This window comes from Archocentrus centrarchus, chromosome 19 (genome assembly GCF_007364275.1).
Source record: "Archocentrus centrarchus isolate MPI-CPG fArcCen1 chromosome 19, fArcCen1, whole genome shotgun sequence".
Classification (NCBI taxonomy): domain Eukaryota; kingdom Metazoa; phylum Chordata; class Actinopteri; order Cichliformes; family Cichlidae; genus Archocentrus; species Archocentrus centrarchus.
Window position 1 is genome coordinate 26,108,540 of NC_044364.1, and position 13,837 is coordinate 26,122,376.

The 13,837-nt window shown below is 40.8% G+C and overlaps 1 protein-coding gene across 2 annotated transcripts in view; it reads left to right on the forward strand.

Moving 5' to 3' along the window:
• Positions 1-6,631: 6,631 nt before the first annotated feature.
• The window catches only part of tmem94 (transmembrane protein 94), a 69,906-nt gene continuing 62,700 nt past the window's right edge, over positions 6,632-13,837 (forward strand). For both annotated transcript variants that reach the window (XM_030754949.1, XM_030754948.1), the window contains exons 1-2: positions 6,632-6,753; positions 9,258-9,611. In XM_030754949.1, the coding sequence (XP_030610809.1) occupies positions 9,588-9,611 (24 nt within the window). In that variant the 5' untranslated portion in view covers positions 6,632-6,753; positions 9,258-9,587. The remainder of the gene's footprint in view (positions 6,754-9,257; positions 9,612-13,837) is intronic.

The following is a 13,837-nucleotide window of genomic DNA, read 5'->3' on the forward strand; positions in this document are numbered from 1 at the left end:
GTAGTGCAGCGGTGGCACCATGTTAGCAGGTAAAGATCCTGAAATGCAGGTAAATAAAGATGACACAGGGCAGCAGCATGCTATTATAGCTCGCAAATTTATGAAGCATTTCTTCATCCATGTTCAATATTCTTTTACTTTACAATAAACAAATTTTCATCTGAACCAAAATCCATACTAAAATATATCTCAGTGTATAATACAATTTTCACTGATTCCTTCTGTCACGTTTAACTCCAACATTCAGTATGACATACATTCGTGGTCTATTTTGGTTAATACCAGATTACAGTACTCACAGTACTGACTACTCAGACGACTCAGAACTCAGCATGAACTCAAAATACATAATCCATTTTACATTAAGGTTAACTCATAAACAAAAGTCAACAAATATACATTTAATTCATTATTATAATATATAGAAAGAATGTGCTGCTACAGTTCATCTGCGCTAATTGAGGTCATCTCCGCTCACGTTGCTAGTAAAGGTTAATAGGCTAACACATGCTATGCAGCCAACTATCTGTTCGGAAAACACATAATGACGTCACCTTACCTTTAAGAGTACACATTCTTTCCAGAGAGACCAAGAGGGACCTGGCTCTGGGTAAAACATTATTTTCAGCTGCAACTCCTCTCTGCCGAAAGGACGCATACTCTGGTAATTCCTGGTGATAAACTCACAAAGAACACCAACATCTGCTATGGAGTTCCGGAATGGAGTTGAGGTATGGCGGCGCCCTCTTGCCTGCAGCCAGGTCCCTCTCCCTCCAGCTCGCAGTGGAACAGTTCGGCATGACACTCAGCACCTCGAAGTCTGAGGCCATGGTCCTCAGCCAGAAAAGGGTGGAGTGCCCACTCTGGCTCAGGGATGAGTTGCTGCCCCAGGTGGAGGAGTTTAAGTATCTCGGGGTCTTGTTCACAAGTGACAAGAGAAGGGAGCGGGAGACTGACAGATGGATTGGGGCTGCATCTGCAGTGATGTGGATGTTGCACCAGTCTGTCGTACTAAAGAGGGAGCTGAGCGTGAAAGCGAAGCTGTAGATTTAGGTCGGTCTACATCCCCACCCTCACCTATGGTCACGAGCTTTGTAGTGACTGAAAAAAACGAGACTGCAAATACAAGTGGCAGAAATTAGTTTCCTCCAAAGGGTGGCTGGCCACTACAGAGTAGAGCTGCTGCTCCTCCACATTGAAAGGAGCCAGTTTAGGTGGTTTGGGCATCTAACTAGAATGCCTCCTGGGTGCCTCTTCGGAGAGGTGTTCCAGGCATATCCTACTGGGAGGAGGCCCTGGGGCAGAACCAGGACATGCTGGAGAGATTATATCTCTTAGCTGGCCTGAGATCACCTTTGGGACCCCCTGGATGAACTGGAGGAGGTGGCTGGGGAGAGGGAGGTCTGGGTTCCCTGATTAGGCTTCTGCCCCCACAACCTGGCCCCGGGTAAGTGAAAGAAAATGGATGGATGGATGGATGGATACTTGGGGTTAACCATACACATGTGGAAGGAGACAAAAACATACTGTCATTTGCAAATATTTAATAATCATCTCAGCTCTGCACAGTAGCTAAAGAAGAGTCCAACCTGTTACTCTCATAATAAAAGTAAGTAACTTTACTATTAGTTAGCGTCTGGGCAGGCCCATTGACTGCTCCGTGGTTCTAATATAAACCATTTCAATGTCTCATCTTAGGCTGCCTGCCGCTAGAATAACCAGACATCCCACTTTGTGTGGGACCACACAGCATTTTTATCTATTTTTCTGCTTCCCACATATTGAGATCATTTTGGTCAGTTCTACAGTTCTCAAAAGACAACAATAAATAATAGACAGTTATAAGTGGAAAGTTGGAAAAGCTGTCTCCCCAGGAGCTCCTGGTGGCTTGAGCATTGTTTTGGCCTGCCATGAACTCTCAGCTAGTTTACAGGCCACACAGATCCCTGTATGACCCCTGAATCAGGCACAGCTCTCTCTGCCACAAACTGTGTACTCTTTTTCTCTGCACACACGAGACACAGCAAGAGAGAGAGGATGCTGCATGCACATCTGACCTCACTCGCTTGTTAAGGCAGTGCATAGAGACAAATGCACAAAATAACAAAATACATAGAAGGTCAAAATCTTAAAAATTTCCATCACAGTCTCTATTCCACATATCTGACTCTCAGGTGCATCACTATTTACAGCAGCTGAGATGAATCCCTCAGCAAACCATCTAAAAATACTTCTTGAGAACATCTTCTACAGTACATTATGTATGTTCTCACTAACATATCAGTGTTTCCACTTCTGTCATTCATCCAGCAGTCTGCCATGCCTGGATGTTCTTCTCCATAGTAATCTGTTGTGCTTCATAGATCTTCCTACCCACCTTGGAATATAATTTGACAAATGATTTGCCAAAAGTAATTTTTTCACTTGAGCACGATTGTCACTGTGTTACTAAATGAACACGTCATAGCTATTGTAGGCTGACAAGTCATGTGACGAGTGCTAAATATGAATACCTGCTAGTGGCAAATACATTCATTTTTTTAAAATAGAAATTACAGAAATAAAGCACTAAAATTTATTCAGAATTTGTGTTGAGTTGGATGGAATTGGGACACACTGACAGAAGCAAGTAGACAAATAAAGCAGATGTATTAAAAAGGGCTAGAATTTGATGACTAATAAAACACAAAAAACATCCGTTGCAACCACAGACTTTAATGAGCCACAAGTAGTAAAACAATGCTTTTTTAAAAATCTTTTGTTTAAACAATATTTTTTTCTTTGTCTTTTTTACAGATCGTGTTGGTTGTTCAGGAAACTCCATTTGGAAATATGTGACTTGTTCAAAATTGCTGATGATTGCTGGTTAGTTCACCACAATGTAACTGTAGGTAACTGTAGGTAATGGTTCTGACCATCCTTCCTTCAGTCATAGTAGAGTAAACCTCCAAGCATTTTTGATTAGATATATGATCTATAATCTGTGTTTTTAATTGAAGCTTCGCTTCCACTTCAGAGGTCTGTTAGCAACTTGTTAAATGTGTATTCTGCTGAGATCCAACTATATCTTTATTACACAGTCTCAGTGCTCGCAGAGGAACTAAAATACAGATGCCAAATACTCAACAGTGGAATTTGTTAGAGAAAAAAACTTTTAATTAAAAAAAAATGATTTAAAATGTTTATTTTTTTAAAAAACACAGGTTTTTTTTTTCTTTAAGCTTATCTAAATTTAAATGCAGAATAAACTTTGGACATTCTTTTACTATTTATTGTAATCTGGTTTGGTGGAATTATATAAACTAGTTTTAAACAGTTGATGCTTAAAGTCTTCCATTGTTCACATTGTAATAGTTTAGGAAACTATGCTTTGTTAAATATTGTATACATATGGTATTTTTTAACCAATATTGAATTAAATTTGGATCACCTTTACTACTTGCTGTTGTCATCAATCTCACATTTATTGCATTTGATTCTGTTAAAAGCATTGTCATGTGTTATGACTGCTAAGAGATGTGATATTTTGAACATTTAGAAGTAGTGATATGGAAAGTATTTGAGGAAGAAGGGAGAAAACAAGAGATAGGATGTGATTCCCTGCTACACTGCCAGGAGCAGATCACCGGGGAGGAGCTGTAAATGTTGCCAAGTAGCAAGTTGCTTCTCCTGGGCAGATGTGTCTGTTACTGCTGCAATAAATAATAAAAAAAAAAAAAAACTGTAAAATAAGATGAAAAATTCATTGATCAGGTGCTGAAAACAACTTGTAAAATATTCAGAGTTGTGTGACACTCTATGTTTTCAAGGTATGAGCATGCACTGGTGATCTTGTTATGCTTGTAATACCCATTAACACAACTAAAGACTGCTAAGGACTGTGGTGGCAAGATGAAGAAAGGGGAGCAGGCCCATAAGTAGCCACCACTGAGGACAGTGTTAACCTGAATGGTGTAACTGAAGGTCTGGAAAACATTCACAAAACATCCTGCAAACTGTAATTTTTAACAAAAGTAAATGTTCCCCTGATTCCAAGCAAACTTCCCTGCAGGACGTTCAGGGAACTATGCCTGAAGGGGATGGGGAAGTCTGTTTAACATTCAGCAAATGTTTGCAGAAACTTCCCTTGTTTGCTGAGTTTTTAACGTATTTTGGAAAATTCTGGTCAACATGACCTTTGCCTGAGGTTTGATAACTAAAGTGTCCACCCTAAAACCAGTGTAGTATTTTAAAAACTGTGATTCTGAATCATTCTTAGACATTACAATAGGTCATCAACTATTTAGATTACTTTTGAAAGTACCCAGTTGAACTGAGGTTTGCAGAACTGAAAAAGATTGAATATGCAACATATCCCATTATTAATACAAGACACTGACATCATGATTGGGGGCTGAGCTCCCCTAGAGGTTTGATTGTAGAATTGTCCCTGGTGTGAGGCATTTTGGTGCTTTTGTTTGATGTCTCAGTGTGAAATCCTCTTTGTACATAGTACCAAGTACACAACCTCAATAAGTCTTAAGCAGAATTTATGGTCCACCAGAGGTAGTGTTTGCAGTCCACTGACACACCAGATATGGCCTGTCTGCCTAGTTACACTCGTTTTCCTTTCACGTGTAATTCACTTACTAATTAAAAAAGAATTTCTCTAATATAAATATTTTAAAATTAAAGTTAATACAGTTGTTTCTGATAATTTGGTCACATGTAATGAATATCTGATATTGTGAAAGGTATGGCTAGCCTGTGAAATTAGTGGTGTGTTTTGCATGAACAAAGTGGCCTGGGTAGCCTGAATTATTAGTCAGCCCCTGGGTGTACTTCAGTATAACTTAAATATTGTTTGTGTCTGGAAGGGACAGTTATGCTATGCACTCACATCTATTACTTGAGAAAATATACTAAAGGTCACCTAGAGCATAAGAGCATAGCCACTGAATGAAATTCTGGTTAACCTAAGAAATGATAGAGTTTACAACACTTGGTTGATGGATTGTCATCCAAAGCAAAGTTCCTTTATCTAAATGTTTTATTTTTCTTTAGCGCTGGCATTATGGATGAGCCTCAGGGGTCCAGGCCTGCCCAGTAAAGTCACTGTCCAGTGTTGCAGTAGTTCAGTGCTTCTGCAGCAATTGTGGTAACCAACTGGAGACCTACTGGCCAAGCTGTAGTAGTCCGCCACCTGGGGAGTGTGCTGAGTTGATGCACTGTAATATAAATTCTCTGTGAATTAGTTTGTGCAGTCACAGAAAACAGGCAGACGCAGGGACATCTGCATGGACCCCGGTGAATGACGGACTCACTGGAAACTCTGTGGGAACAGTTTGGGGATGGTCCCTTCTTGTTCCAACATGACTGCACACCAGTGCACAAAAGCAGGTCCACAAAAACATGGATGAGCAAGTTTGGTATGGAAGAACTGGACTGACCTCAACCCAACAAAACACCTTTGAGATGAATTAGAGTGAAGACTGCAAGCCAGGCCTTCTCATCCAACATCAGTATCTGACCTCACAAATGTGCTTCTGGAAGAATGGTCAAAAATTCCCATAAACACTCCTAAACCTTGTGGAAAGCCTTCCCAGAGGAGTTGAAGCTGCTATAGCTGCCAAGGGTGGGTCAACATCATATTAAACCATATGGATTAAAAAAATGGGTTGTCACTCAGGTTCATATGCATGTGAAGGCAGATGAGTGAATACTTTTGGCAATATAGTGTAAGTACTTAAATACATTGGTGTTATGTGGCTGATTTTATGCAGATGCTATTATTATTAGTAGTAGTATTGGTAATAGAGTGTGTGTGTATGTGTGTGTGACTCTAGTGAACCTCATCACATTACTGAGTGACTCAGACTCAGATTAACCCGAGCCCATAAACGAGCCCACTACTGTTCAGCACCCAGGAAAACTCTTTCTCCTGCTTTTCTCCTGCTTTCCCTGAACAGTTTTCTGCACTTTCATAGCTGTGACTACATTTCTTTATGAGTGTACTATGCGTATATCGTTGTTTGTTTTGTTTTGTTGTTGTTGTTGTTTGTTTGGAATAGCAAAGTGACTTGAGCTGAATGCCTCCCTGTCAACGTTGGTTGCCCGTCAAGTTCACATGGTCTGCTGCCGACCCTTCTTTCAGTATGCAATCCTGAGCTCGCCCTCAATTTCATGTATTATTTTAAAGCACCAGCAGTGCCATTGTCAACAACCTGTCTGATTTTGTAGCCTACTACCACAGGAATGCATGTTGTGTCTCACATTGTCCCACACAAATATTTTTCTCCCCATTGCAGGGAATTTACATTACAATGTACCAACTACGCATGTGCCGAGGCGGCGGCCCCTAAGCGGACTTCAAAAAAGTATAACAGGAACTTGGCCGTCAGGTCTCCAGCTGTTCATTGGTCTCCGCAACTGAGTATAACCTAGACGTTAGTATAGTAATTTTGTCAAAAGTGAAACAACAGAGGTAACGACGTGGCAGCCATGTCACTACGCCAACATTTTTTACAGTAGTTATAGATATTGAGATATTGTAAGAACTACAAGTAAACAGTGGTTTCCTATTGCAAAATATCAGCCAATTAGAGGAGAGAATACTCTAGCTTTGTCCAATTACAACACACGATTCCTTCCCCCAGAGCTGAACACTCTCCCAACATGGCTGCTGCTGTACAGTGAAGGCATAGCTGTGCATTCATATGGAGAGAAAAGACTAAATTTGTCAGGATATCCAGAGAGACTTGAAGATAAGGAAACGTGAGTACTTACAGATTAATAATGTACACTGACGGGATGTGATATGATGAATATATTGCATCGATGAATTGTAGTTTGATGGAAACCTCTGTTACCGTAGCATCTGCCTTTAAAATGAAGGGAAGGAGATATGTGGCCATGATATAAGCTTCGATTACAGAGAAGAGGGCGCTATTAAAAACTCACATTGAGACCAGTTGTTGCTAGTTGTTGTCGGCAGTCGAACACTCCATTTATAATTGGTAAATGGACTAGTTCTTATATAGCGCTTTTCTACTCTACGTTGATCACCCAAAACGCTTTAATGTGACTTACGGCAGGTTGCCACCTGATGTTGGAGGGGGGATTGTTGACCTTTGAGGGGTGCTGCTCATGAAAACACCCACCGTCGTTCTCAGTAATAAGGCTTTCATTGGTACGCTGTGGTGTGAAAAAATGGCTCGTTAATTGAAGTAAAACGTCTTCGGGGCTGTCGTGCTGTACTGTTACTCTTACTAGACTCTCCAACAGCACATGACAGATGTGACTTTGCACCTGTTTTGTGACTATTTAAATTTGACGCTACTTTTATAATTCAGACTGAAGCTCATATTTGTGTCGGAGAGACTCGTCTGTAAGGAATAAAATCAACCAAAAGTATTTGAAATCTAGTTAGAAGTTGCATCAGTGACAGTTTAGAGCGGGGATTGCAGTAAAAGCTTTTATCAGGTCAGTCATCGCCTGTTCTGGTATTACACGGTTAGTTGGGATTGTTTTTTCCAGGTTAAAATGAGAGTTAAGCCGAGGATAATAAGTATTGCAGCAGCAGGTTCTGCCAGGAGGAGCTTTCAGTTGATTTGGGAGCGACATGCAAAGGTGGAAGGTGTTTTTTGTCATGCAGTGATCACTTACCTTAATAGGCTCCTTTCACGGAATCCAACTCAAAATTGGACAATGATGGCAGAATTCTGTTTAATAAAACTTGTTTAGATGGCTCACTGCCGCAACTTTAACAATTCATACGGAGCCTATCCCAGCTGACTTTGGGTTAGAGGCACATGCCAGTCTATCTCTGAGCCAGTAACATTCACACCCACGGCCAGTTTAGAATCACTGGTGAACCTAATTATAATTTCTTTTCACTTTTGAAGTGGTAACGGTTTTTATGTACGCTTAGGCATTAGTGACTTGAGTCTAAATACCTGGGTTCAGCTATCCGAACAATGAAGCAGAGAGGCAGGGTGGAGATGAGTGTGAGGAGTGATTTGTGACAGAAGGATAGCAGCAAGAGTGAAAGAGAAGGTTTGAAAGACAAGGCAGTGAGATCTGCTGTGAAGTATGATTTGGAAACAGTGGCACTAATAAAAAGACAGGAGGCTGAGCTGGAGGTGGTGGAATTGAAGAAGTTAAGATTTTCATTGGGAGTGACCCGAATGGACAGGATTAGAAATTAGTATATCAGAGGGACAGCTCAAGTTGAGTGACTTGGAGACAAAGTTAGAAAGGCAAGGTTGAGTTGGTTTGGAGATGTGCAGAGGAGGGATAGTGGATATATTGGCCAAAGGATGCAGAATATGGAGCTGCCAGGTAATAGGATAAGAGGAAGACCACAGAGAAGGTTCAGTAGTGAAGGAGAACATGAAGAGGGCTGTGGTGCCAGTAGAGAAGGCAAGAGACAGGGTGAGACGGAGGCAGATGATCCACTGTGGCAGCCCCTAAAGGGAGCGTCTGAAAGAAGGAGAAGAGGTGCTTTGGTTGCTGTGGTTCAGGGTTCTAAATAGGGCTGCAACTAAAGATTATTTTGGTAGTCGAATAATCTGACAATTTTTTTTATCGATTAGTCAGCTATTATTTCAATCCTACTTCACCTGTTCAAGCCTGCCCACCTGTTAACATCACCTTGTTCTCTTCTCACAATTAAAATATTGACCCATAAAAATACGAGTTTGAAACTAATCAAATGTGTTTTTAACATTTATGTGACCATCACAAAAAAAATATCAAATAAACAATGCATATTAAAGTGAATGCAATTTTTACTTTTAAATGAAAATATAATGTGTAAATAAAAATGGCCTCTGTCCAAAAGTTCAAATAAGGGTTCAAATATAGAAATGAGTCAAATATAGAAGTCATTAGCAGGACTCTGGAGAACTTGACTGCATACTGAGGAGGTTTTCCAGCCATTTGATTCAGGGACACATCTAAAACCTGCAGGACAGGGGCTCTCAAGGCCTGGAGTTGAAGAGCCCTGGTTTAGCTTAATGCTGTCAACTCTTTGCCAATGGAGAATGCTGACTCTAGAGTTCGCTTTGGCTTTTTGTGTCAGAGGAAGCTGCTTATGTGTTCAAAGCGAGTGGGTCGTTGGTTCTGGGCCTCAGTCTGCTTGATACTACAGCTGTTATGCTAACACTGGGTGCTTTTCCTGGACACAAAATGACACCAAGCTGCAGTTCATGTGATATATGTTGATATGATTCCAGTTAGATATTTATTTTTTCATGTCATCTGCTATTTATCCACAGGCCTCTACATCAGTATTATGACGTGATTCCCTGTGCATCACCTGAGCAACAAATAAACGAGACGAGCTATCCCAGAGTCTGCTGCTTTTCTTCTGTCACACTGGCAGGAAGTGTTGACAGGCAGAGAACTCAGGCTGCACCCACCTGCTTTCTCTGTCCACATCTTCACCACTTGACCTGCAGCTTCCAGGAGTGGTGGGCTGAGAGGGATCTCTCCGAGATTCTCGGGTGTGTGACGTCGAGGTCTGGACGTTGTTTGGCAGCACTGAGAATTTGCCAGATCTCGTTGTCAGGACAAGGAGCAGAGCATGTTGAGTAGCTGTGGTTGCTATGGAGCCGCAGGATAAGAAGCAGGTGAGTTTGGTTGCTTAGCTCAGCAACTGCCTATTGAACTTAAATGTTCCCACGGGTGGATGCTGGTTTCTGAATAGATAGTTACCTTAGTGTTCAGAGTGACCTCAGGGGAGTGATTAGCTTTGCTGTAACATCTCTTAGCATATGTTCATGTTTTTCCAAGAGAATTTATGAGCAGATATGTAAACAGGAAACACTGTTAAAGCAGAAGAATGGCTGTTACTGACAGATCATTTATAGCTTTGAAGACCACTACAAAAAGGCACAAATATGGTTGAGACATCCAGCTGGCTTCATTTTTCTGTTTTTCATTTGTCAACATCAATAAAAATATTAAATAAGGTATGTACCAACTGTAAAATTCTGAGACAAACCATTGTTTAAAATCCCTAATTCAAATGTTATTTTTCTTTTATTTATAGATTTCATATATCTCAGGTTAAAAAATAATAAGCTAAAAAAGGACATTGTAGATAATTTTTGAATGAAGTAATAATTTGAAAATGCAAACAAGAAAAACCTGTTATAGACTAGAAGATCATAACCACAATACATCTGAAAACAGGATGATTGAGTGTATAAAAATATTGCAGTTCAGTTCCATGGAGGTCATTTTTGAAGCTGAGTGGAGATTTTTCACATAAAGGAGGTCTACGTTTACAGATGGAACAAATTATTGTGATGAAATTTTGATTTTAATGATTAAAACAGTTTGAAGCCAAGGAGAGTTCTTTGGGTTCCTCTCACACTGAGCAGGATACCAGCTCATCATTATCAGTAAGGTAAAACTGTGCCTATGCAGTTAACCATTACTGTGTAAATGCAACTCATGGTTGGGCCTGAACCCTGAAGTTCAGATTTTGTTTCTGAGACTGTAGATCAACTGTTACACAGAGAACGTTACGGGATTTTATACACTGAACAACAAAAAATTTGTAACATTAGTTATGTTCTTGATTATATTTGCTTAATTTATTTTCCCCTTCAAAAGGGTCAAAAGAACATAGATGTGTAGGTGTGGCACTTCACAATCAGGCACTTCTGTGTCAACACGTCATGCATAGGAATGGATACACGGCTGCTACTGAGCTGCTGTTCAACAGGCTCAAAGAGGAACTCTCTACCTCTTCTCAGTGCGCCCACCTATGTGCTGTTATGTAATTCCATCCATCCATTCGCTTCCGCACATCCTGTTAAGGGTCGCGGGGGGGCTGGAGCCTATCCCAGCTGTCATAGGGCGAGAGGCAGGGTACACCCTGAACAGGTCGCCAGCCTGTTGCAGGGCCAACACGGAGTGACAGACAAGCTTTCACACTCACATTCACACACTCAGTCACACCTATGAGCAATTTAGATTAGCCAATTAACCTAACCCCAGTAAGTGCATGTCTTTTGGAATGTGGGAGGAAACCGGAGTACCCGGGGGAAACCCACGCAAGCACGGGGAGAACATGCAAACTCCACACAGAGAGAGGGAGAGGCCTGGGCCAAGGTGGAATCGAACCCAGACCTTTCAGATGTTATTCTAACTGTGAGGCAGCAGTGCTAACCACTGTGCCACCGTGCTGCTAACCACTGCGCCACCGTGCTGTGCCGTGTATTGTTATTTACTCATAACAATACAGTTTAAAGCTGTACTTAGGAGTAGACCTTTCATTTCATACATTTGAATTACATTACATGGTAAGTCCATGTTTGTTTACCATGTTATTTAATACACAGAAAGAAACATTAACCTCTGTTATTATAAAGTCAGCAATGCAGGGCCAATGAACCTTCCACGTTTCTGTATAAGGTGAACTACTGCTGACACCAAAGCAGTGGCAGGAATAATTAAAAAAATATATATAGCAAAAACTTAATAGTGTGTACAAACTTAATTGTGATTGTGAATTCAGAGCTGATTTTGGAGTGCACTGATCAAAATCTTTTCCTTTAAATCAGTGTTCTTAATATCAAACTGGAGATTTATAGTTCTACCTGCAGAGAGCTCTGTTGTTAGATGGAGACAGTGTACAATGTCCGACAGCTAATCTGTGGGCCACTCTTGCTTGTGCTTTTGTTGGTCCATCAGTCAGCTGTGGAGAAGAGCAAAGTTATAAGATACAAAGAGCTGAAGTCAAAAGGAGTGTTATAAACAACGAAAAGTGTCCACTGCAGCCACGGTCTCTGCTTTTCATGCTTCATTTTTAAATCTTTGAAGTTTTTGTTTGCAGTTCTCCACTGTCGCTTGTTTCCGTATTGTGGCCCATTTGTCAGCCAGTCAGCATTCAGCAGATGCATACATCATCGAGATCCAGCGACACACAGTTTGGATTTTGGAGAACTGCAGTGGGTGAAAAAACCCTCCCCCCTTCCAAACAGAAACTGACAAATTTGTGGGACTGTAAATTACACTTCAGACTGTGATTAAAATATTTCAATTCATCCATCCATCCATCCATTCGCTTCCGCACATCCTGTTAAGGGTCGCGGGGGGGCTGGAGCCTATCCCAGCTGTCATAGGGCGAGAGGCAGGGTACACCCTGAACAGGTCGCCAGCCTGTTGCAGGGCCAACACAGAGGGACAGACGACCTTTCACATTCACATTCATGCTCTCATTCACACCTATGGGCAATTTAGATTAGCCAATTAACCTAACCCCAGTAAGTGCATGTCTTTGGAATGTGGGAGGAAACCGGAGTACCCGGAGGAAACCCACGCAAGCACGGGGAGAACATGCAAACTCCACACAGAGAGGGAGAGGCCTGGGCCAAGGTGGAATCGAACTCAGGCCTTCCAGATGGTATTCTAACTGTGAGGCAGCAGTGCTAACCACTACGCCACCGTGCTGCCATAATTCAATGCAGTTCAGTTTTATTTATTTCAATGCACAGGATACCCAGCTAATGACTCTTATGTGTATTTTGCCTGCATTTTGATATGACATATTAACCCTGTCAGTCATCTCACTTGACCACAGTTTGCAGAATTGAATAAAGGGGTCCAATAAATAAAGGCTGTTTCTTCTTAATAGATGAGCCCGTTGTCAGTGATACCTGATTCAGCTTTCTGAGTCAGGACTGAACTGCTGTCAGATCCACATGTCAGACTGATGCATCCCTAATATGGACAGTACTGCTTTGCAAACTACTGGCATCACACTCTTTCTGCTCTGTTTAGGCTGTGCAAGAGCAGTGATATTTCAGCTTGTGGCAGAAGGCAGCGGTGCACTGTATGATAATGTAGTGGGCCTTCTGTTGCTTCACTCAGTGAGCATTTTACTTGTAAACATAACCAAAATCATACCTGTCATTTTGCCTGTGGTGATGCCAGAAAATGTTGTATAGCAGCATCAGTTGACTTTTCAAATAATGATTACTACTGAATCTCTGAAGCCCCCCCCCCCAGCTGTGTGGGATGTTTATTTGTCAGACATTAAGATTGTATTGTCAAATGTTTATGCAGGGGCTATGCTGACAGTATTAGAGCCCATCTTTTATAAAATAATGTGAGCAGATTTTAATAATATTGTAAATTGTTTGCTTTATGGATTATCAAGCCCCTGAGTGGAAAAACAAGCCAGCACCAAATGATGTCTTTCTTGCAAGACACTTTTTCTCCCTTATTAACTAGATTCTTAAAGGAAGTGATGTTTGATTCACATTCAGCAGATCATTTTCAAACAGCTCATTTGCATAAAAAGTCTGTGTCTGCCTTCTACCCTTCTTCTTCTATTGATGCTGTATTACAGTTTCAAACAGGTCACAACATAACTGTCATCAATACATTTAATTATACTCGTATAGGGTAAATTATGCCACAGCATTTATTATTTTCAATTTTGGGAGCTTTTGACCTATTTAAAGACTTCACCTTCAAAACTATGTGCAAAGACATCTGTTTTCTAACACTTTGGAAATTAAATTAAATTTAAACCTACTGCAGCTGGAGAGCTAGATTATTAATTGAAGGCTTCCTGTATGATTAAGTACAGTAAGCTTTTGTATTTGATTAAAGATGGGCCCATAAGTAATTTGTTTGTGTCTGAATGGTGGTGTTCATAACTCATAAGTTGTTAGAAAAAATGAAAATGAAACTACAACTATTTTAAATGCTTGACTGCTATAGTAATCTTTTTTTTAAAGCTAAAATTCCAAGCACTGTGAGGTTCTAGCTTCTCAGTGTGAGGATGTGAGGGTTTTCTTTGTGGTAAATTAAGACAAAGATGATCAGACAAAGCAGC